Source organism: Varanus komodoensis, unplaced genomic scaffold (genome assembly GCF_004798865.1).
Source record: "Varanus komodoensis strain SLA01 unplaced genomic scaffold, ASM479886v1 scaffold9, whole genome shotgun sequence".
NCBI lineage: Eukaryota > Metazoa > Chordata > Lepidosauria > Squamata > Varanidae > Varanus > Varanus komodoensis.
The window spans coordinates 5,538,885-5,563,593 of record NW_025336598.1 but is presented as its reverse complement, the minus strand read 5'-3'; the positions used below and the strand labels follow the sequence as shown (position 1 = coordinate 5,563,593).

The 24,709-nt window shown below is 42.8% G+C and overlaps 1 protein-coding gene and 1 long non-coding RNA gene across 4 annotated transcripts in view; both read left to right on the top strand.

The window, feature by feature from the left end:
- Positions 1-9,876: 9,876 nt before the first annotated feature.
- TIGAR (TP53 induced glycolysis regulatory phosphatase) overlaps positions 9,877-24,709 on the top strand; it is a 109,669-nt gene continuing 94,836 nt past the window's right edge. For 2 of the 3 annotated variants that reach the window (XM_044418019.1, XM_044418017.1), the window contains exons 1-3: positions 9,877-9,955; positions 20,602-20,639; positions 23,916-24,037. In XM_044418019.1, the coding sequence (XP_044273954.1) occupies positions 9,924-9,955; positions 20,602-20,639; positions 23,916-24,037 (192 nt within the window). In that variant the 5' untranslated portion in view covers positions 9,877-9,923. Of the gene's footprint in view, positions 9,956-20,601; positions 20,640-23,913; positions 24,038-24,709 lie in introns of those variants that run through there. The other variant, XM_044418018.1, reaches the window with a different exon arrangement.
- LOC123017021 lies at positions 9,969-14,292 on the top strand. The gene is made up of 2 exons (XR_006413526.1): positions 9,969-13,084; positions 13,779-14,292. It is a non-coding gene; the product is annotated as an uncharacterized LOC123017021 (long non-coding RNA).

The window sequence follows — 24,709 nt, the reverse complement described above, 5'->3', positions numbered from 1 at the left end:
CTGTGTGTATATCAGTGATAGGTTGTAAAAGACTCTTGCACTGACTCCATCTGTGTAGTTCCTTTGGGGGGGTTACCTACATGTTGCATGTATTTCCTGTATGCCTGTAAATGTTCTTTTTCAAAATTATCTCTGGTTTTTTTTTCAGAGGCTAAATGGGGAAGGTTTTGGAGTACCATATGCCAGAAACAACACACCTTGGTTCCTTCAAACATTCTATTCACAAATGAAATCTAAAACCCATGATTTTTCTGTACTTCACTTGAAAATTCCCCACCACAAGTTCTGCAGTTTTTCAGTGATGCCCCCACAAATAACATCATGACATTGCGGATTTTCTCTGGTTAATTTAAGCCCTTCTGGGATCTGTTAGCAGGTCTTGAGGAAGAGGAGCATCATCAACCATTCCCCATCAATTGTTTCTATCAGCTTGGCCATATTTTGTATTTTTAAAAAAGAGTAAAAAACCAATGATATGTGTTAGAGACAGTCAAGAACAATATTTCAGGGCTAAAACCTCTGCAATATTATATAATTATTAACCCCATAATATGCAGAACCTATCCAAAATGGCAAATTCCAAGTGAGCCAAGCAGATTTACTTATTACAAATAACTACATGGAAGGAATGCAATGAGCCACAAAATATCCATAGAAAACACTTCCCAGTTTCTCCCTTGAACATGAGTCTGCATTCTGGAAAATAGCCTGGAATTTCAACTTGCAAGAAGAGTTTGGGCACAGCAGTGCTGCAGAGGCACTTCAAAAGAGGCACCTGGGAAGTGACTGTGAATGTGCAACTGAGAAGTCAAGATTGCAAGTGTCGGGAAGCCTCGATGGCAGCCATGACACAGGATACCTGGGTTCAGTCAGGAAAGACTCCTTTTGCCTTGAACCTCAGCAGTTTTATTGAAAGATCACTCAGGACTCCTGCAGTTACTTATGACAGCATGGTACCAGGTTGTGGATCTCACTGCCAATTACAAAATCACAGCCCATGTACGCACACTTTTATAACCTGCTAGCCACTTAAACCAATACAGTGTGTTAAGTTTCTGTATAATGTTAGTACAATAGCATCCTGATGTCTTTAGGCATGACATAAGGTTCTAAACCTCTCAGAAATACTGGTAACAATAGTAAGGAAAACATTACTGATTGCTTTATTGATGTGCCAAGTCAGTAGATTTCTTTGCAGTTTGGATCATGCAAATGTGTCTGATTGAGGTACCATTCAGGAAATCTGCTTTGGGAACTACACTGTACAGGAGCTTGCCCCGTGGGACTGGATGCTTAAGTAGGTCCATTAAGAAACAAATGGACACCATTGTTTCAGTTTTTCTGCAGCTGATGAGAACACAGGTATTTGAGAACACATGACTGGCCATTTTGCATATGGAAAGACCTATCCTGAGGATAGGGCTTTGGTATACTGCCTGGTCTGAACAGGGAGAGTTGTAATTCTCTAAACTAATTTTGTGTAAATTATTAAATTTCATTTATGATGTGGTAACCTAGAAAACCTGTGAGAACTTAGAGAACTAGTATTATGTCACAGTAACTTCGATCCTTTGCCTTTTTTTGAATGGGGAATTCTACTCTGTACTCTGAAAATATGCTTGATTCTCTGCAATTTCTTTATAATAAAAGCTAATAACTGGAACTACAATTTATTAGCCTGTTTATAGAATGGGGGGGGGGGCAGCCTGTCGCACAACAAAACTCATCAGCTTGCATTGTTTTTGGTGGCCTGGTGGGTCTATATAGCTAGACTATTTAACCCAGGTCTGCAGTTGACCAGGCTGAGCATATCTGTAGGCCAGTGCTATTACCTAGCCAATCTATTCATTAGTAATAGATTCTTCAGAGAGTTAGGGTAACACCATTATTGGGTACTCAACAGATAAAAGATGAGATGCCTCTGAAATTTTCACTCAGGCAAGAGGGAAGCGATCAGAGAAATTACCCTCCACTGAGACAATGTGTGATTTTCATTCAGCACAAGTGCCAGGAGCATGTCTCTCTGGAAGAAGGGAACCTTGAGGCAGGCACGGAACTGGGAACAGGCAGGCATGCTGCTGACCTGACAGGCATAGTGCTGACCTGTAGCTGGGAAACATGTTTTTTCTGCTTGGGGAGGCTGGGGCTGATGATGACCTGGGGGACCGACTTGTTTGGAAACTCCATTCTGGGGCCAGATGTGGCCAGGGGGCCACCGTAAGAGTGGTGAGGGCCAAGGCATGGCCATCTATCATCACTAGGAAGAGACGGCGACAAGTGATAGTCATCGGGGACTCCCTGCTACCTCGTAAGGGGCACTGAGATGGCACTGTACTGCTCTGATAAGGGAGGCACGCATCCAGCATGTGACAGACAGACTGGAGCGTCTTCTTCCCTCGGAGGGGTCACCAGCTGCTTCTGGTGATCTATGTGGGGACAAATGACACCACCAGGCTGGGGGGGGGGGCAGAATTGCTAGGGATGTTGAGGCTCTGGGCAAGAAACTCAAGGACCTAAAAGCCAGGTGGCCTTTTCCTCTATCTGGCCTGTTTGGGGGTTTGGGCCAATTAGGGAGAGGAGGGCTGTGGAAGGGAATGTCAGGCTCAGGGCTTGGTGTCAGAAGGAATGCTTCATGGCACCTGGGGAATGGGGCGCACCTCACAAGGATGGGGAGAAGGTTGTTTGAAGATGCTCTAGTGAGCTTCATCCGGAAGGATTTAAACTGAGCCCAGGGAAGGGGGGGTTCAGGCCTCCCAAAAACCTGTCCTAATTGGACAAATGAGGGACGATTAGAGTTTCAGGGCCGAGGCATCGAAGGTAATGCAGGGGCAGCTGGGACTTCTACGAAGAGGGTTCTGGTACAAGGGAAGGACGAGGAGGCCAAGGGATCCAAAGAAAGGGGGTCATGGGAAGGAGCTGAGTTACATGTATGCCAATGCTAGGAGAATGGGAAACAAGCAGGAAGAGTTCAATGCTCTCCTGGGAATAGGAGGGTCTGACCTGGTGGGGATCATGGAAACATAGTGGGGTTGGAATGTAAACATAGAGGGATATGTCCTGTTTAGAAAGGACAGGAAGAGAAAGGGAGGGTAGCGTTATATGTCAGGGAAGGGGTAGGATGCAATGAGATAGGTGGTGCAAATGGGGATCTGGTAGAGGCGGTCTGGGTAAAATTAAAGTGTTTTGACAGGGGGAGGGACCTAACAGTGGGAGTATGTTATCGCCCTCCAAGTCAATCTGAGACCCTGGTTGATGCCCTGACAGAAAAGATTTGATGGATAACTTGGGGAAGGGATACAGTAGTTTTGGGAGATTTCAGTCTTCCAGATATTATGGTGGTTGGGAGACTCACTTGGTGGTGACAGACAGATCACATCGCTTCCTAGATGCTATAGAGGGAGGGTTTTTCATGCAGAGGTCAAGGAGGTGATGAGGGAGAGAAATATCCTTGACTTGGTCTTCGCCAACAGGGAAGAGCTGATAGATGAGGTGCAGATCAGGGGAATGGGGATGAGTGGCAGGTCATGTACTAGAAGCTGGGACTTCACAAGGGCTAGCTTTGGTCAGTTGAATGCCAGACTGGGGAAAGTTTCCTGGGAGAGGGTACTGGAAGGCAAGGGAGTTCAGGAGGGGTGAATAGCACTCAAAAGGAGGTCTTGGATGTGCAAGCCTTGACAATACCACTAGTTTGCATCTGTTGGTGACATATAGGTATATGAGGGTGTACCACACGGAGGTGGGTAGAGACCCCTGCAGAGGAGGGCAGGACACATTCCAATGGTGCAAAGCTAAAGCAGCCAAGGTTCATTTTGGATGCCAGGAAGTATTTTCTGACAGGACCCCTAGGATATGGAGTGGGCTTCCACAGGAGGTGGTTGAAGCCGCATCAGTGAGGGTGTTCAAAGATAGGCTGGATATGCACATGGTAGGCATGTCATGAGCAGAGCCAGCTGGAGCCAGGGGTCAGAATAGATGGCCCGGGAGGCCCCTTCTGACTTGCTCTATGTTTCTATGTGGAGAAATTGCCCAAGGTACAGGTGCCCTTTGTAGTTTTTCTCCATTCAAAGGGATAGGGTTCTTGCCTTCAAGGAACTATGTAGGCACCTTAGCACAGGGCTATGCTAACTGGATGGTATTTTAACCTAGTGTTTGTTCTCTGAAACTGACTGTTTACTTACCTTGTTATTGCTGAGAACCCTTTTCCCATTCTGCATTTTTTTCCTGACTCTTTAGTACATATTTTACCTTGTTTTCAGCAAAATGCAGATTGTGTGTTTTGGGGGTGAAAGGGGCCAGTCTCCCAAGATGTATGCTCTGTTTCTGGGGTCACACCATGCAGTTTCAGCACTGAGGTGGCATGTGATGTGCTGAGTGCAACCTGCAATTTAGCTGTGCCCCTGTAAGTACACAGTGGCTGCAAAGCAGCCCAGCACAAGAAATCTCAGCGTGATCCTTGGCCAGTCAACCCCAGGGGACAGAGAGAGTTTGGAAATTAAGGAGATCGGGATTTTTTACTCTTGGTGGTGGCAGTTGGAACTGAAGGAGACACAAGATGATTTCTGGATGGGCCTAGGCAGCCATATGAAATCATAAGGGAAGCTGATGTAATAAGAAACTTCAAGTAACAAGCATAGTTTTAACTGATAAAGGTAAGAGCATTAGCAAATTTTAATTGGTAGAAATAGTTGTCAGCAAACATATTAAGAAGACCTGCACTGTGGCAAATTATAGCCAACCAAAGTAGAGCTTCTGACATACTTAGTGTGGGAAGATATATAAATGATTGAACAGGGCTCCTGCAACCATGAGGGACAGGGGATCTTTATTTTGCAAAATAAATCTTTTTTTTTTAACTTTTATTCCCTTGTCATGTATGTTTGGGCTGGCATGCCAAGGCAGAACTCCATTGTGGCTAACAGTACCAGCGAGCACTACCGTGCAAGCTCTTGTGCCTTCATACAGGGTTGCTTGCAGGTGCCAGGTCCCTATTTGCATAACTAGATAGAATTGATATAAAGACATATCCTTGGTAGATAAGGATGGCAACTTCCAAACAAGCCAAGCCAACCAAATTCACCAGTCACAATTAACTACATGGGAAGGATGCATTGAGTCACAAAACTTCCATAGGAGCTGTGTTTGGATACCTGTTCTGGACAATAGTCCACATTCTTATAAAAACAATCTAGCACACAACTTCCACACTAGCCAAACCAATAACATTCTTCAAAACACAAAACTTCATGGAAGGGATGCAATGAGACCCCAAAATTTGACAGAAACTGTATTCTAAGATCTTTTCCACACAGTATTCTGTATTCCCACAAAATCGCCCAACGCAGTGATTTCCAGGTAAGCCAAATTAACTAATCTCACCAGCCATATATTTCTATACCACCCAATAGCCAAAGCTCTTTCGGGCAATTCACATATAACTGCAAGAGATTTATATAATAAGTTTTAAAACTTTCACAAGAGAGCATGTTTCAGTAATTTCCAGGGAACTATCCTTATTCCAGAAAAAATGCCTATAATGTCAATCGAACTAAACTCACCAGTCACATTATATAAGAGGGATGCAAGTATCCATAAAACTACTAAAAATGTTTTGATACCCATTCTGGAAAATAGTCTGGAACAACAACTTGCAAGAATGATCTGAAGGCATGTAAGGCATGTTGAAGGTCTGAGGCTGGCCTGAGCTTAGAGGAGAGACTACCTGGGAACTTCATGCAGCCACCTTGAGTTCCACAAAGAGAGAAAGATGGGATATAAATTAAGTTAATACATAAGTGAATCAGATCAAGCAAGCTCACCATTCACACATAACTGTATGGGAGCAAAGCAATAAGCCAGAAAACCCCTGTCCCTTCTTCCATGATTATTTTTAGAAGGGTCTGTTAGTCTGTAGGATTTTTAAAAAGTCTTTAGAGTGTCATAAGAAAGCCTAACAATCCTCTGGAATAAGATGTTGTGGATGCTGTCCATGTCATAAGATACATGAAATGCCAACCTTGAATTGCCTGATCTATATGCACTTGGGGAAAAACTGTAAATGATGTTGCAGAGGGAATTGAAATGCAAAAAAGGAAGGAAGGAAGGGCAATGATAATTACCTTATCTGTAATTAATTACCATAATAAACACAATAAATTCATTAGTCTTTAAGGTGCCACAAGACTTCTTTCTGTTTTTACATATTTATTTACACTATCAAAGAAATCTAAAAGATTAGTGAGATGTTACTTACCTTCATAAAAGCTCTTTTGATTCCTTTCAGTAGGGTTAGTCACACAAAAACACATGTTAAGCTAAATATGCTCAATATCCAGGATCCCTCCAGATCCCTTTGCAAAAATTGGCATTTTATTTATTTATTTAATATTTATATTCTGCCCTATAGGCTCAAATAGGCTCTGGGCAGTTTACAAAAATTAAACCCAACTGTGAATAATACTAGGACAACATATTAAATAAAACATGAGAACTAATTTGGGAAGGCATCTTGGCAGAGATACATTTTAAACTCCCTTTTAAACATGGGAATTTTGAAAATCAGATACATTTCTCTGAAAGATCATTTCCCAGCTTAGAGGCAACTACTAAAAAAAATCTTTGGGGTAGTTGACATTAATCTTACAGAAGCGGACTTCAGAAGATTATTCCCAGAGGACCTTAGCTGGAAAGGCAGAATATATGGGCAAACGTGCTCCTAAAGGTGTTCTGGACCCAAGCCATGCAGGACTTGCAGTAATTACCAACAACTTGTGCTGTATCTGGAAAGGTATTGGCAACTACGGCAAAGACCTTAAAATAGGTGATATGTGGTATCTCCATGATGTTCCAGAGACCACCCTGGCTGCCATAATTTGTACTAGTTGTAATTTCTGGAGTAGACACAAAACCTTGTGAACTGTCTTGTGCACTGCAGAAATTGAGCCTAGAAGATACCAATGTGTGCACTACTATTTTAAGTCAATCTCCTCCAGGAAGGGACACAGTTGGTGAATCAGCTGAAGCTGATAGCAAACACCCTTGAGCACAGCTTCTGTCTGAGCTGACATCAGAAGGACTGGAACAAGCAGCATGCACAAACTGTGAACAGAGTCTTTCAGGGGGAGTGTGACCCCATCTAGAACTGGTTGACACACCCCTGCTCCTGGATTTGGCCCTTTATCACCACCATTTTGTCTGAATTCAACTTCAATTTGTCTTTTTCTCATCCAGTTCATTACCAGCTTCAGGCAGTCATTCAAAGAAGGTGTCTCTAGAAGCAGCAGCAGATGATGGTATGAAGAAGTAGATCTGGGTGTCATCAGCATACTAATAACATCCAGCACCACTCCTCTGGATGATCTCTCCCAGCAGCTTCATGTAGATGCTAATATTGGAGACAGAAGCCAGCTCCCTTTTAGAGGAGCAACAGTCTCCAAACATCACCATCTGGAACCAACCTGAGAGGCAGGAATGTAACCACTGCAAAGCAGTGCTACCAATTCCCTACTTCCTCAAATGACCCAGAAGGATACTATGGTCAATACTATTGGAGGCCACTCAGAGATCCAACAGAACCAATAGGAGCACAATCCCTCTGTCAATTCTGAGTTGTAGATCATCTACTGGAGTGACCAAAGCAGTCTCAACTCCATGTCCCACTCTGAAGCCAAATTGAAATGGGTCCGGAAAGTCAGTATCACCTAGGACTGCCTGGAGCTTGAAAGATATTGCCTTCTTGATCACCTTACAGAGAAATGGTATGTACAAGACTGGTCTAAAGCTGTCAAGGTCTAGGGGGTTCAAATTAGGTTTCTTGAGAAGAGGTTGTACAATAGTTTCCCTTAAGGAGGCATTGATGATAAGGCATAATAGCTCCCTCCATGCCTTCACCTACCAGCCAAGATGGACACAGATCAAGGGGGCAGGTAGTTTTGCTCACCAGTTCAAGCACCCTGTCAACATCATCAGGACTTACACATTGAATCTAATCTAGAAAAACCCCAATCACAGAATTGTTGGAGATACCTCAGCGTTGATCTCTACCTCTACAATCACATCAAACTCGGCTCTTCAAAATGGTTGTTAAAAGCATTACAGTGAGCAACTGATGGTGCTAAAGATAGTTTAGGGGGCATTGGGGCTTGAGACAAATCCCTTACCTTACAAAGCTGGACATGAATTTGCACAGGTGACACAAGCAGAGATGAAACTCTTCTTTGTCACTCATATCGCCACCCCATAGAAGTGAAGATGCTCTCTATAAAGTGTTTTTTCAGTTGTCATCTTTCCTGCTTCATATGTCAGAGTTCCTCTGTTTACCAGGGAGCTCTTTTGGAAGCAGGACAGAGAGGATGCTAAGGAGCAATTGTATAAAAAGCTGTAGTTAACTCCTGATTCCATTTTGTGACTAGGGACACAACAGGATCACTGGCAGAACTGGCCAAAGAACCCCTTAGGGCTGACTGGAAACCAATTAGATGCATAAGTCTTCAGGAGCTGACCATTCTAATATGTCCATTATTTCTACAGGGGCTGTGATCTTAGTCTTGACCCGGTAATGATCTGACCAAACCAAGATTGAGGGTACAGAGACCTGAGTCTTTAAAAACAGCTGTTCAGAGCCAAATTTAGCATCAAGTGTTTCCCAGCAGTATGTGTGGCTCCAGAGACTAACTGGGACAAGCCCATGGCTTCCATGGTCAATATAAATTTATGGGCAGCACCAGACAAATGGGACTCAAAGCAACATGGAAATTCCCCAGGATTAACAATCTGGTGGGGGGAATCCAACACCAGTTCTGAGACCAGTTCTGTGAGTTTGGCCAGATACTCTGCTAGGGAACTAGGTGGTCTGTATCTGAGAAGAATCCCCAGACTGTCTCTGAACCCCAGCTTCAAGTACACGCAATGTATTTCAGAACCTTAACAGGGTACCTGGTCAAAGGGATGGTATTCTTATCAATCACTGCCACACCACCTTGCTCAAGTTCCCTTACCTGCTCCACACCCCACAGCCAGCTGGGAGAGTCTGTGCCCATATGTACTACTACCTTCTACCAGGCAGTTATCCCAGGGTCGACCCCTTCATTGCATTGCATAAGTCATTCTCCAGCCCAGGAACAGAGACTTATCTTAGGGATGTGTTACATAATTTTTGTTAGAAAATCAGTGATTTCATAATTAGCAGGTCTGTAATGAATACCATCTGTATTTGGTGAATTATAATTTTTCAATTTGTCAGTAAGGGTTCTGTGGATATTGTGTATTATGTCAGTCCCATCTAGTTGAATCATGTTGGTTAGGCTAGCTTGGAAATTGGTACGCAGGTTGCTATTTCAAAAATGCAGATTATTGCCCCAAAGTGAGCCAAAATGGACCTTCTCTAAAAGCATTATGGTTGATAGCATTCATTCCATAGGTATGATTGCTGAATCTAGATGGCTAGATGGCTATCTCAGACATGGGTCTCCCAAAGTCCTGAACATTACTTCTTTGGAATTATTGTTGGTTATAGCGTCATTCACATGTAGTCAGCTGTAGTTGGCTAGTTTGGGTAACTGGGAAGTTTTTGTGCCATGCTATTTTATGAAATATGGGTTATTGGCGAGAATGCTGCCATAATGTGTTTTCTGTTAATGTTTTTCAGGCTGCTATGCAGGGCCCATCTATTCCTTTATGAATGGCAGATTTGGCTTAGACAGAGGCTAGTCTTTCAGATTGCTCTCGTGGAGAACAGCGTATTTTCTTCCTTTTTTTTCCAGAGGGAAACAGAGGGGCGGGAAATCCATTCATTGGAGCAAGAGCCGCACAGTGAGGCATCATCACTCTGCGACCTGCGACGGAAGCCGTCAAAAAAAGGACGGGGAAATACCGGTGAACACTGCGGTGACAGGCATTAGCAAGTGCGGGCCAACAATACGTTAGGAATGGTTGTGTTTACTTTAACCATCATTCGGCAGTGAGTAGTGTGATTTTTCCCCCTTCTTTCGATCGCTACCTGATCCCCCCCCCCCCCCCCCCCAATTTACAGCGCCAGCCGGGTAAGCGCTTGGGACAGCCGCTCCTGCATGATTATTCCACTTCAGCGCAGCTTCTCTGTAACCAGCCAACTTCTTCCCTTATGTTTCATGGTTTAATTACATGTGGTGTTCAAACATGTATTTGAAAAAGTTTTCCCAATACAGCAACTTTTATTTTGAAACAAAAACAACTGATTTGATCAGTAGAGATCAAACTGTAAACAGCAACTGTTCCATTAAATAGTAACTTCCTCTTTTATAGCCTGCAAGAGAGGCTGTAAAAGAAAAGTCAGTAACTGCTCCTTCCTCCTTTCTCTTCCTTACTATCTCTAGCAAACAGGGCAAGGAGGGTTGGGCTCATAGGACTGATTCAATCAGAGCATGGACCAGCTTACTCGCCTCTTTTTCTTTGAGCAGTGCACCATAGAAACTTAGTTACTGAAGGAGCATTCACTGTGTCTTCTCACTCACCCTGTCCCTTCACATAGTATAGTTCTGGGGATTAAGACCAACTAACTATGTCTTCACCATCCAGTAACAGGGTGAGTGAGTGAGCAAGGTCCTTCTTTCTATTTCCTGGATAGCTAAGCTGAATTCATTTCTTGCCTTTGCTGAAAGAGACAAGGTATGCTGTCTGTTAGAGTTTCAGATCAGCAAGCCCAGGGAATGGCAGCCATCACTTGCACAAGTCTGTCTGCCAAGAGCAGGAAAAAGTGAGTGACTTCTTTTCACTCCCTCCTCCCCCACATAGCATGTTTCAATTGCTCCTACATCCACTCACTTGCTTTTAGGCAAGTGAGGAAGGGGAGATTTGGAGTCTGGGTCTGTCTAGAGCTATTGTTCAAGCAGTGAGCTCTGCTCACTTACCCTGTCTTTGGGTGGTGCAGAATATACAATTGGTTATGGAAGGGGAAGATATCATATCCTTTTACTTGCTCAGCCGTATTCTCTCTCCCTCCAATAGTGAGACTTCTGTCCAGTGTAACAAATCTTCCCTGTTATGATGCTCAGAGAGAGAAAAAGAGAGATGATGAGCAAGATAAGGCATCAGTTGTTCCTTGCAGGAAATGTTACTGCCTTCACATTGCCTTGCTGGTCAGTAGCAAGAAGAACTGGGCAAGTAATGGTTATGGATGTCTCTATTCACTTGCCTGGTTTCTTCCTCTCTGGTGTGTTATTTACTTGCTCATTTTATCTCTTTGGGCATGAAATATTGGACTTATTGGGAGGGATGTGTCATCCAGAAGGAGGGAAGGAGCAGGAAGAGACACTGGCATGCTCATTTACTTTGTCTACACACTTAATCTTTCACACCGAAAGGAGAAAATCAAGTGAGCAAAAGGTAGGAGAAGAATCATTTCTGTGCACTCACACATCCTCTCACTAGGTTGTGTGGAGGATGGGGCAAGTTGGGCACAATTCTCACCACTATACCATACAGCAAGAATGAGAGAGGGGAGGGAGATTGTAGCTGGTGAGGAAGAATGAGATGGCTGCTGCTGGCAGTGCCTATCCTTGTAGTTGCACTGCCCAGAGATATGGTAAGACAGTTATTTGTCCTTTTTCTCTAGACAATAGGTGGACCCATTTCAACCTATCAAGGTACCCAGAGACAGTTAAGAGAGTGGAGGGAGGAGCAGCTGTTGCCTGCTCTGGTTTGTACACTTTGTTGTCCTCCCACAGAAGTGATAAAGCTCAGAGGAAAAGGTGCCAACAGGTCTGGGGATCTTAGGCCTTCTTGGCTGGGAGTCCCTCTTTCTATTTATTTTTATGCTCTGCTGATGAGGTAGTGGAAAAGAGGAGGGATTGCTATTTACTTTTTTATTTTCATAAAAAAGAAATAAGATACAAAAAGATAGGAAAGAAAAAGGATACCAAGGGATATTAATGAAATAGAGCATATAATTTCAATATCTAACCTGTTCATGAGAGAGGAAAATTTCTATCTCCTGTAGCCACAGTTACATCAATCAATTCCTGCTATTTACTGTTTACTGTTTGCTTTTTCCTCATCTCCCTTGAGTGCAGGAGGCTAGCTAATGCTGGGAAAGGCCCTGCCCCCAGAGCTGGGAAGACAGACTTTGATCTGAACTTCTGAGAGGAGGTGGGGTCTTCCCCAAAGCTCTAGTTCATTCTTCTGCCTTGTGGTGGGAGACCAAAATAAAAAAGTAGAGGAAAAGGAAAGAGAAAGAAAATGAAAAAGAAAAATGAAGAGGAGGAGAAAGAGCTAACCCAAGAGGCTCAGCAGCAGAGAAGAGTCCTGGCTTAATCAGGAGGAAGAAGATCTTCACCCCTCTACTTCCTTCCACTGGAAAATGTTCAGTGGCCAACACTTGTGGCTTCCTCTTATGGACACTCTAGCTCCTTTGGCTCCTCTGCTAGACCCCAGGGACAGTCCCAGCTGATCCATCTTCTAGGTCTCTCTCACATGACTCCACTGGACATAGTTCAGCAGACAGATCTCCACATTACTCTCCAGTCCTTTTTGAGTCCCAAGAAGTAAGAGAGGGGTCATATTGATGGTGCTTAAGGAAGCCTATCACCACATGAGGATGGGGGCCCCACTAGGAACTAGAAGATTTTGGGAAGGCCATGAGCAGCTCTCCCAGATCCAAGCATAGCTCCATGAAAGGGGAGAGACATTTTACCCACACTCACAGGTGTGGTTCTGTTTGCCCAGCTACAGGGAGTGCTGCCACAGCAGGCCCCACCCTTCAGGGACACTGCAATATCACTGGTGGTCAGCTTCCTCCTCAGAGTTGAAGGCAGGGTAAGGGGCTTTCCAGATAGCTCCAGAAACAGAACTTTCTTTCCTTCACAATAGACCTAGTCAATCCTCACAGCAGACTTGTGACAAGGGTAGGCAATGTTCTCCATCCTCCACTTACTCCTCTGACTCCTGGACCCACTTGTCCCTCTCCCCTAATCTGTAACCTCTTCAGACATGGATGAGGGGGAGCTCACCAATGGGACAAGCAGCCTCAAAGCAACCTATTTCTATCAGAGGTCTTTCCAGATCTGATTTCCAGTGCCCTGAAAATTCTGGAGCTGATGGACCAAGAGGACAGGTATGGCAGTAGTCTTTCTTGCAGCAGCCCCCTCTCCCACCCAAAGCAGAATTAGCTTTGCCAGGGAACGAAGCCCAGCCCCACATGATGAGCAACATCCTTCAGTAGGAGGGAGATGACATGCTATTTCATGTGCTTGGAGAAAGCTGTTTTGTGACCACTGAGTAACCTGTTCAGGACAGTTACTCACTAGAATTCAGGAATCATAAAATAGGAAGGGGGCAGAGGGCCATTGGGTCCAGTCCCCTGCCCAGTGCAGGTCTCCAAGTTAAACGATCCTTCTCAGAAGATTCTCAGGGACAGATTCTTCAGTGCTCACTGTGTCACAACACCCGAGGACCATTGCAACTATCCAACATCTGCTACAGTTGTGAACAAAAGAAGGAAGGGTATCTTCTCATTTTTTGCTGTTCCAAGGTTGGAAGGAAGGGTCTGGCTCATCCAGGACCTTATTGCTGCCTCAAAAAGCAGAAATTCATGGAGACTCTCAGATTCATAAAGGAATGCCTCAGGAAATGGGATTTCCTAACCTCACTAGATCTGTGGTATATCTGTGGTATAATCAAAGCAGTGCAGATCGGAAATGATGAAATTTTCTGCATTATATATTATATACAAAACATTATCTTTAACAAACCCATAGCTTTAAGTGGGACTACCTTGGAACAATAATCTGTGCACCTTGTGTTTGTAGACAATCCTTTGGTAAGACCTTCATCCAGCAACAGGATCTTCATTTTCAGAAATTATTTCTTTGCTATTTGGACAATGGGGAGAATCGGGTCCAAAAATAACCAGAATTGCTTGGAAAAAAATGAAAATGTAATGAAGACAATAACAGTGATGAGAAAATTTGCAGACTTTTGTCTCACAAACACTGGGTTGTGGTAGAATCAACTATTGTAGGTAACGTTTTGAAAAGCATATTTTAAAAGTAACACAAACCTTATGCTTCTGTCACATTACAGTACTGTATAAAGCTAAGTTGGATAAAATCTTTTAAACTATAAAATTTGCTGGGAAACTAAAATTAGTATTTTAATGGTTTTAACAGTCACTTTTGATTTGATTTATTTTTATTGGTTATATATTGTGTTATTATATTGTGGTACTGATTTATTGGACTTTGATTTTAATGGTTGTAAACTTCCTGAGAAGTTATACATGTAAAAGTTTTAAATAAATAAATACTCATCTTCAGCCACTCATTCCATTACAAGTGTCTCTTCTTTAGCTACAGCAGAAGCCAGTTAGCAGCCTAGCCACAGTGCCATGCATCTTCACAACAATCCTTCTCGCTCCAGTGGCATTGCTTTGTACTGGAGCTATCCAGATCTGCCTCCCACCTCAGTAGCTTGGCAATCCATTCTCCTACTGAGGAATGTAGCCTTCACAACATGAACACTGCCTAGACAATTGTTCAGCATTTGGGGGTTTTGATCAATGACTCTCACTGAACCAGTCATATCTTCACCTAGGAGTAACTCTGAACTCCTTTGGGTATCTCAGTAGATAGGCTGCACTCAGTGAGTCAGCTGGCCTCCTCCATCTAAGCCAGATAGCATACACAGGGCTCTAATGAAGCAATGGACATGATGGTTCTTTGGTAAGATACAACAAATTGGCAATGAAGAATGGTTCTGGGGTTTGTTTGTTTGTTTGTTTGTTTTTTGCCTTGGAACCCACCTGTACTTTTTTTGCAAAGCCCAAGTGAACCTCCAATTTCTTTTACTTCTTGGATCCAGATGTTTGAGAACTACTTGCTTGCAATTAGTGACACACCTGTGTCTGAAGAAAGGAAACTTGCACTGTTTTATCCACTCCTTGGGAATAGAAGGGCAGTGCATTTTTTACACATTTCCTCTCGGTGATGATAAATATGAGACTACTCTTGCTGCATTGAAGGTTTTTTTTTTTTTTTTTGCATGACTGAAGTGAACATGGTAGCTAATCTTTATAAATTTCTTCAGGATGAGTAGATGCTGGGTGAGTCAATATTACAATATATTGCTGCTTTGAGAGACCTAATTGACTCCTGTGAGTTTGGAATGTTGGCTGATGAGATTTTTAAAGACCAGCTTGTTGAAAAAGTAAATGCGCCTCATTTAAGAGAATGGCTTCTTTTAGAATCAGAACTTTCTTTGGACAATGCTGTAAGTATTACAACCTAAACTGAAGAAGTTTTGAATGAAGCTAAGATAACATTCAGAATGTGGGTACTGGAGATAAAGTGCAAAATGTAGATTTCTTGCAGAGAGCATCAATTGAAGTTCAGGGCAATCTACTGAACAAAAACAGAGTCATCAAAACAGAGTTTGGGAAAAGACATGTTTTCATTGTTGTTCTACAACGCACCTTGCAAGTTATTTTAAATGTCCTGCTAAAGCAGCTCAGTGTAATTATTGTATAAAAGGGACATTTGCCTAAGACTTGTCATAGTCAACAAACTAATCAACAAGTGCATGTAATATTGCTGCCTGACATGAATGTTTTAAGTGTGGATATGAGTAAATCTATACTTTTACCAGGAAGGATTATGTGTAAAGATTTCTGTTATTTCTTCTATGAAGACTCAGGATATTGAGCTGATATTTTCTATATTATTTGACTTGCGTTATGTGCAATATTTTAAGAATGAAACCAAAGCTTTAATTGGCATGTTATTTAAAAAATCACATACCTTTATGTGGTTGTTTACCTGCAGAAGTAACCTTTGGTACAAGTTGTGTGTTGGCAGTATTTTATACTGTGCCTAATGGTACTTCTATTCTTGGTAGGAATTTATTTGCAGTATTACATTTGATGGTAGTGGATAGGTTTATTACTGCACACCAATCAGATACTAAAAGCCTTCATAATGGCTAATTTCAGTTGTGAGTGGGGGTAATCTTGAACAGGAACTTGGTTGTGCAAGGGAATTTACTCATAAAGTGAAAGTGAAACCTAATGTGATCCTTCTGCAACAGAAGTTATGACAGCTACCATATTTTGTTAAAGATACTGCTTCAGAGAAGCTTAAGAAATTGGTTGCAGAAGTGTTGTTTTAAGCGTGCTTCAGTCCCTTCTGCTTTTCAAAAAATGTCTTTGATACCCCAGGATCAGAAGGGAGACCAGTTTTATTCAGATGATACTATTGTACTTTGAAATGCAAGTTAGTTTGTTAGAGCAGCTGCGTTGAGACTTGATATGGGAAAATGTAAATTTGAGTGGATAGAACTTTCCTTGTCACAGCTGCTGGGTTAAAACCAGATTTAGATCACATTGAGACAATTGTATGGGTACCATCTCCAACTGGTTTGCAGAGTTTGTGCTCTTTCTTAGATCTTACCTCATGGTATGCAAAATTTGTTCTAAATTATTCTTTGGTTATAGAACCACTTAGACTGTTATTGAGTGGAAATTCAGGTCTGGTTAGGACTAATAGTATAAAAGCCTAATAATATAAAAGCCTTGATTGTTCATAGTCCAGCTTTGGCAATATATGATCTGGCATTGCCTACAATTGTAATAGCTGATGCTTCTGAATATGGATTGGGAGCTGTGTTGACTCAGCTTTATGCAGACAGGACTGAAAAGACTGTTGCATTTGCATTAAGAAGACTCACACAGGCTGAGAGAGGAAGTATTTGGTTGTTGAGAAGGAAGCGCTTGCTTGTGTTTGGGCAGTAGAAAGAGGAACTTTTTTGTGGGGCCACCCATTTAAATTACATACCACAGTCTGTTGACAATATTATTTACATCAAAAGGATTAGGACAGACTGGAAATTGAATTTTTAGATGGTCAGCAGGGTTGCTTTCTTTTACCTATGAAATAGTGTACAAGCCTGGAACACAAAATTTGGCAGCTGATTGTTGGTCTTGGTTGTTGCCTGAAGTTATGTTGCCTAAAGAGGAGGTAGAAATTGTGGCACTTCCTTGAGAGACCTCTGTTGCAGTAACACAGAAGAAATTTCAAACTGCATGTTTAGCATGTCCAGTTCAGCAAAAGCTAAGAGTATTTTTGAGGAGTAAATGGCCTAATGATGTGAAGATGCTTGCTCCAGTGTTGTCTTATTTCAGAATGCTTGATGAGCTTTCATTACATAATGGTTGCATTTTATGAGAAGCACATCAAATTCTGAAGAATTGTAGCCAGCATTTATGCATCTTGCTCATGACAGACATCAAGGAATTGTGTGGACTAAACAACAATTGTGAGATCTGTATTGGTGTCTAGGGATGGATTCTTAGTGGAAACAGCTATTAAAGCTTGTGCTATCTGTCAGTTACATGACAAGACAGCAAGAACATATTCAGTGCTGTTGTAGCCAGTTCCATTTCCACAGCTGGCATGGGAAAAGCTGGCAGTTGATATTGTCGGCCCCTTTGATACTGATCCCATTGGTTGTGGCTATGCTAGAACATAAACAGATTATTTTAGTAAATGACCAGAACAGCCTTTACATCACAAGCCACTTCTGCTGATGTGATAAAGTTTCTGTCTACAGTTTTTCGCAGGGAAGGCGACCCTAAAGAGTTAATTTCTGATAATGGTGCTCAGTTGACTTCCTTGGAATTTGAAAGCTTTCTCATGGAATGCAATATCATGCATAGAAAGTCATCCGGGGAAAAAGGTGCCATGCAGAGGTGGGTCATGACCATTTTCCCTCTGCAGTGGAGGGCAGGACAGGAGCAAAGCTCAGGGAACCAAGATTTAGGGCAGATGCCACGAAGTACTTCCTGATGGTCAGGACCCTTAGGGTATGGAATGGGCTTCCACAGGAGGTGGTTGAAGCCTCAACAGTGAGGGTGTTCAAGGACAGGCTGGACATGCACATGGTAGGCATGTCATGAGCGGAACCAGCTGGAGCCGGGGGTCAGACTAGATGGCTCAGGAGGCCCCTTCTGACTCACTCTGTTTCTATCTGTGTACTATTCACAAGCAAATGGAAAAATTGAACAATTTAATAGAAGTCTAAAAGACAGCTAAATTGGAGGGTAAGTCATGTATTTCTTTTACTACTGACTTTCTGCAGGAATACAAAGCAACATGACTTGCCATAGCACAAAGATCACCAGCAGAATTATTACATGGGAGAGAGACAGGCACTAAGTTAAATGTTGCTGGACTTTCAAAGACAAGCATTGCTGTATTGAACTCTGAGCTGAAAGAGAAAATGATTCAAACACAAGAAAAATCTAAGGCTTATACAGATAAGTACTGAGGTGCTAAAGATCTTAAATCTGAATGTGTGTGGGAGGTTTTTGGTAAGGGTAAGACCTGGAATTCTGCAGAAAGGAGAATGTAAATTTACCTTACCTCTTAAGATTTTGTAAAAGAAAGGACCTCATAAATTGTCTGATGGGCATATATGGAATTAGTTTATCCCAGGAGGAATAAAATAGCGAGGGGTGTGTGCAGATATAGTAATGTGTTGTTTTAACTTGTTGTGGTCTTGAATAAATGTTGATTCAGTATTTGGAGGAGAGGCTTGGGTAAGACACAACAAAGGGTAACAGGAAGGAGAAATCTTCCTTTTATTACCTTTAGGGTGAACACCTGCTGTTTCAGTGCTCTCACATTTTCTTCTAAAAGGGTTACTAGCTTGCAGTTTCATGTGCATGCCATGTTGTTCTTAGGTAAGAAAACAAACATTGCACAGTTGTTGCAGGTCTCCCTCACTGTGGAATTGTCTTGGTCTATTGTTTGTGTAGCCTTAGTAATTCTGTTGTGACAACTGATGTTTTCCTCTGTCTTCATTAAAGGTTTCCTACTAGTAAATGGGACTGTGTTACAAGAAGGAAAACAAGTGTAAGGGGGAATTAAAGGGAAAGAAAGAAGAGAAAAGGAGGAGAAAAATGTTAGGAACCTCCCTTGTGAACTGCCCTGCTGAACTTTACCACCACACTCTTGTTTTCTCTCTCCCTGTTTGTTTGCTCCCTGTGAGCTTGGCTGCTTGTGTTCCAGGGGTCCTAGACCAGCTGGGGCAGCTTGCTCTGCTCTTCTAGGAGTCAGGAACCAGAGATGCAGAACCTCAGGCCTGTGAGCCTAACCGGGCCTGCAGGCCACCACAGTCCAGCCTGTGCTGCCTCTTGGGGTTTCTTTAGAGGAGAGGGCTTAGACTTCAAACTCTAGCCCTGGAAGAATTCCCTAGAAGGTTATCCTGATACCTAGTTATAGATAGGACATAACAGTGAGGATTCTGAGTGCCAGCAACAGAAAACCTCACTAATCTCTCCATTTTTACATTATAATAGTGGGGAATGCCAGATAATAGTGGGGAACGCCAGATAGCCTAGGTCTGAATCACCAGTGCAAGGGAGAATGCCTGCTGTTTCCCATGTGCAAGAGAATGCCAACTCCCATCCTCCCTTCATCCTCCTTCATATTTCACATTGGCAACAGCAGTGAAAATGAGCATGGTGGAACTTATTTGCATGGGGAAGTGTAGCCTCTTCTCGTGTATAGGTGGCTTCCAACAACCTCAGCCCTTCAGACCTGCTGCTACCTCGGATCTGAGTTTAGATTGCAGTGGATATCCAGGAGAGCAGCTGTTCTTCCCTATGCAGGCAAGTCTCAATGTCCAGGGTGCACCCTGCAATCTTCCTGCTGCCTTTGATCTCAGATTACATGTACCAGTGAGGTGAGGGCAGCCCATAATTTGTGCTTAGAGAAGGTACACTTCCATGCCTTCCAGGATGAAGAAGAAGGAAGAAAGGGGGGAATGATAAGGATGGGGTGATGTCCTAGATATTATCTAGCCTGTGGGATGCAGGATGCTTCCCTACTGGAGCTCTTCATCCCCGCTGTAGAAATTTGCATTGCATATCTCTCTGATGGATCTATTAAATAGAAATGGGTAGATTTCAAGCTATCACCTTTTTTGTCCCATGTTAAGCTTCAAATCTTCCTTGTAAGCATTTACCAACAAGGTACTACAACTCATATGATTTACCTTTGAAATGTGGCATTTTTCAGGAAGTACCTATTTCTCAGCTTTGATCAACATTTTAAGTTGAGAGGTGTAAAACAGGACCAAGCCTATGGTCTGAAGGTGTATAATGAAGCAACCTTGATGAAGCCAAGCAGATGTAGATCTAGTCAGTTCTTGCATAGAGCACCATTTGGGTACTCTATATTATTTTGAATTCTGTCAAAGAAATAATATAAATAATATAATATAAATATAAAATAAACATCTAGACAGCTTACAGCAAGATTCTCACCAAAGGGGTAAGCATGGCCTCTTAGCTGGACTAGTGCAATTACATGTATACTAGTAAATAAAGTATTGAATCAGCCATGAGTCTTGCCTTGCCTCCCATGTTTCAGGAAGGTTTATATAGAGAGAGTGGGGGAATTGTGTGTGTTGGCTAACACCAATAGGTACCATTCACAACCAACTTCTGCTACCACATAAATAAATAAAAATAAATGAATTCAGCGAGGCATCTTCTAAATTGTGTCTGCATGTTATGTCAGTCTTCTTTCTAATACAGACTTTCTTCTCATTTTTGAAGTATTTTGTCTTTTTCAGTGGGGAAACAAGATACAACAAAGAGAAGATTCTTCAAGGTTAGTATCTCTTAGAAACATAGAAACAGAGAGAGTCAGAAGGGGCCTCCTGGGCCATCTAGTTTGACCCCTGGCTCCAGCCTGCTGCACTCATGACTTTCCTACCATGTGCACGTCCAGCCTGTCTTTAAACACCCTCACCACTGGGGCTTCAACCACCTCCCATGGAATCCTATTCCATACCCTAGGGGTCCTAACCGTCAGGAAGTACTTCCTGGTATCCACCCTAAATCTTGGTTCCCTGAGTTTTGTCCCATTGGAACACACACTGCCCTCTACTACAGAGAAAAAAAGGTCATGACCCACCTTTGCGTGGCACCCCCTCACATACCTGTATGTCACTAACAGGTTCCCTCTGAGTCTCCTCATCTTAAGGCTGAGAAGACCCAGCTCCCTCAGTGTCATGCCTTATTGCTCGACAGAGGTGTTGGCACGTGAGAGAGGGCCTGAAGCTCACAGTGAGGGTCAGGCGTTGGAACAAGAAGATTTATACTTGGTGCCCAGAGCCCAAACGGCCCCCCTGCAACCAGACTCCAAGGCTTCCTTGCAAGTAGCCTCCCTGCATCCTGGCTCTGAGTTGCTGGAGCAGGGTGCAGCTTCCCTTCGTGTAGACTCCGAGGTGTTTGAACAAGTTGCCCCCCCCCCCGCCTCCAGACTCTGAAGCTGCTAGGCTGAGTCCTGGAGAACAGGAAGACATAACAGGAAATTTACAGAACACCCAACTCCGGAGAAGATAGCAGAGGCTAGACCAACTGGAACGGCAGGAGAGAAGTTTGTCCCACCCACGGGCAGAGAAACGTGAGAGGAGGTTAAGGTCCACGTGACTTTCTTCCTCTTAGTTCAGAAAGGAGGGGGCAACTGAGCTGCTAGGAGCTCGTTGCCAGAGCTTATCCGTTGCATCATAAATCTTGTAGTAAATAGTAATAAAAGTCCTAAGTTTTATTGCTGACTGCTGTGTGAGTTAATCGGAGGTGTGAGTTATGGCCTCACGACACTCAGTCTCTCCACATAATTCTTAGTTTGCAAACCAGCCTCCATCCTAGTGGCCCTTCGCTGCATTGATTCCAACCTTGCTATATATCCCTTTTGTAATGAGGGACCCACAGCTGAACACAGTGTTCTAGCTGCAGGTGCACCAGAGTCATATAGTGTGGCAGTAATACCTCTCAACCTAGAAGCTACGCTACTGGCTATACATCCAAGGGTGGCATTCGCCCTTTTGGCCACTGCATCACACTGCTGGCTCATATTTAGCCTGTAGTTGGCCAGCACCCTGAGATCCTTTTCAGAAGGGCTGCTCTCTAGTCACTTGTCCCCTAACCTGTACTTATGACATGCATTCCTATGTCCCAAGTGCAACACCTTGCACTTATCCACATTGAATGCCATCCTGTTGTCTCCTGCCCACTTCCATAGCCTGTCCAGATCCTTTTGGATTTGGAGTCCCTGCTCCTCAGTTGCAGCCACTGCCCCATCTGCAAATTTGATCAGCAGGCTTGGCGCTTTGTCAAAGGCCTTGCTGAAATCCAGGTAAACCACATCTATCATGTCTTCTCCATCTAGCCACCTCGAAACCTTGTCCTAGAATTCCACATGATTCATTTGGTAGGACCTGATTTTGCAGAAACCGTGTTGCGTGGCCACCAACCTCCCCGATGCAGGGACTCCAGAGCATTTCTGTCATGAGCCCTTTCCATTGTCTTTCCCACATGTGCCCCCTCTGTTAAGCTTTTTGGAGACCACTGACACCACACTCTAATCCTCTGGAACCTCTCCTGTTCTCCAGGAGGCCTCAAAAATTGAGGCCAGCAGAACTCTTCTGCTACTACTCTTAAAATTATAGATGACAGTCACTTTTAGTGTAACATTTTTGCTACCTTTATTAAATGCTGCAACATTCCTAGCCTATCTTTTCATAATCTATTAATTTTTTTTAAAGTTCTTGTTCTTAGTCCAGGAGTGCACACGTGCAACAGCAGCTTATTGCTCTATGTGTATTTTCTTGAATATGCAAGGACTTGGTCAGACATTTAGTACACTTGTTTGTGCTTACAGTTTCTTAAGCAGCCAGTATAGTTATATATTCTGTGCACTTCTGGCCCTAACTAGATTGAGGCATAATATAAAATGTATAGGAATTTTGAAACTATGAGAAATTCCTTTTCTCTAGGGGGGAGTATTTAGAAATGAATAGAAAATTGAAATTGAAATACATTTGCATTGTTATTCATTTTAGACCTATTTTAGTATTTTGAGCATATGGAAGTTCTAAGTATAATGTAGCATAAAAATAGTGCTGTTTGCTGTATCTGTTAAATGTAGAAATACAAATCTATTCATTCAAACAATAATTGCAGATTTATCCAGAGATGGAGTAGCAGTCTGCTGCATCTTATAGTACTTGTTTTTATCACCTGGGAACAGAGTCTAAACCATCAACAATGTAGTATACAAAAGGTTTTTAAAAATATCTGGGCTTAGAAACAGTATGCATGAGCAGATTTTTTAAGAACCATAAACAATACAAGATACTTTGCAACAATATGAGGTGACCAGGGAATGACTGCACACCATAAGCAATGATCTCTGTTTCATAATGTTTTGGGCTGAGCAATCTTAGCTTCAACACAGGAGAATTCCAACATCAGAGCTGGGACTCTGTGCTCAGACTGTGCCCTCCCCTCACACATACATTTAGAGCAGATGTGGAAAAAAAGTGCATTGGCTGGTTTTCCAAAGTTTCAAAGCAGATTTCAGAGAAGCAAATTAAGGGATTTTCTGAGGGCAGGAGTGGAAGAGAGCAGTAGTGCCTCAGCTTCCCTCCTGTTTCAAAGCATAGCATTTAGACAGCCAAAACTGGCCCTCTAGCTGCTTTGCAGAGTGAGAAGAGTGTAGAGGCAGCCTCTGCCTCCAAGCTTTAAGAAAGATGCAGGTAAATTAGAAAGGGACCAGCAGAGGGCAACAAAAATGATCCAGGGTTTGGAAACTCTGCCCTATGAGGAGAGACTGAGAGAATTGGGCATGTTCAGCCTTGAGAAGACTGAGGAAGGACATAATATCCCTCTATATTTACAGTGGTGCCTTGTAGCTTGAACAACTCTAAGAGTGAGGTTGGAACCCTTATGATATTACCTGCTTTCAGAAAGGTGGTCTGAAGCCCTAATCCTTCCACTTTACCAACCTGTGCATTCATTTTCCCTATTCCCAAATTCTCTACAGATGTAAACATAAATTGTTAAGGTTTGCCTTAACAATTTGGCCTATCTTCATTTGCAGGACAGGGTATAGATGAGCCCCTTTCTGAGACAGGCTTCAAACAAGCAAATGCTGCTGGTATCTTTCTGAGTAATGTCAGATTTACTCATGTCTTCGCAAGCGATCTGATTCGGGCAAAACAGGTAAGTATGCTGTACAATATATATGAAATTATACAAGAACAGAATTTCTAGTGTTTGTTTTCTGGAATTCATTTTGTGGGAATTATACTATAGATCTGTAAAAATAAATGTGTAGGTCAAAAACATTTGTGCTACAGGTACAGATTGTATGTATCTTCAATAAGTACATGTTGCAATCCCCAGATAATACTTGACCTCCAGCAAGACAGATGGGAACAGCCAGCTTCAGTCAGGCTGCTTGTGGGATGAGCCAGGGGAAAATGTGGGGCAATTACACTGGCCAGAGACATAGCTGGAGAGTGTAAGCAGAATGGTAACTAGAAGGGCTCCAGTGACTGTCCTTACCATGAGGCCTTTGAGTTAATTCACAGCTTGCTGTACTTTAAAAGGCAGAAAGGGCCAGGGAGGATGTGGGTGTCCTGGCACTGTCTATAGCTGCAACAGAGTTCTGAATAAGGAAGGAGTTCGTAGGTATGTACACCTTCTTTTACAGATTCATATAACACATTTTATAGACACCAAAATTAAAAGCAGGAAGCTTGATGCATCTCTACATATCAGAATGAAATCCTTCATATGTGACAAACACCGGATCTAGTTCTAACAAGAATTAGTCTTCCTCAGTGATCTAGTATTATCACTACTTTCACAATATAGTGAAGAGCAGCACTT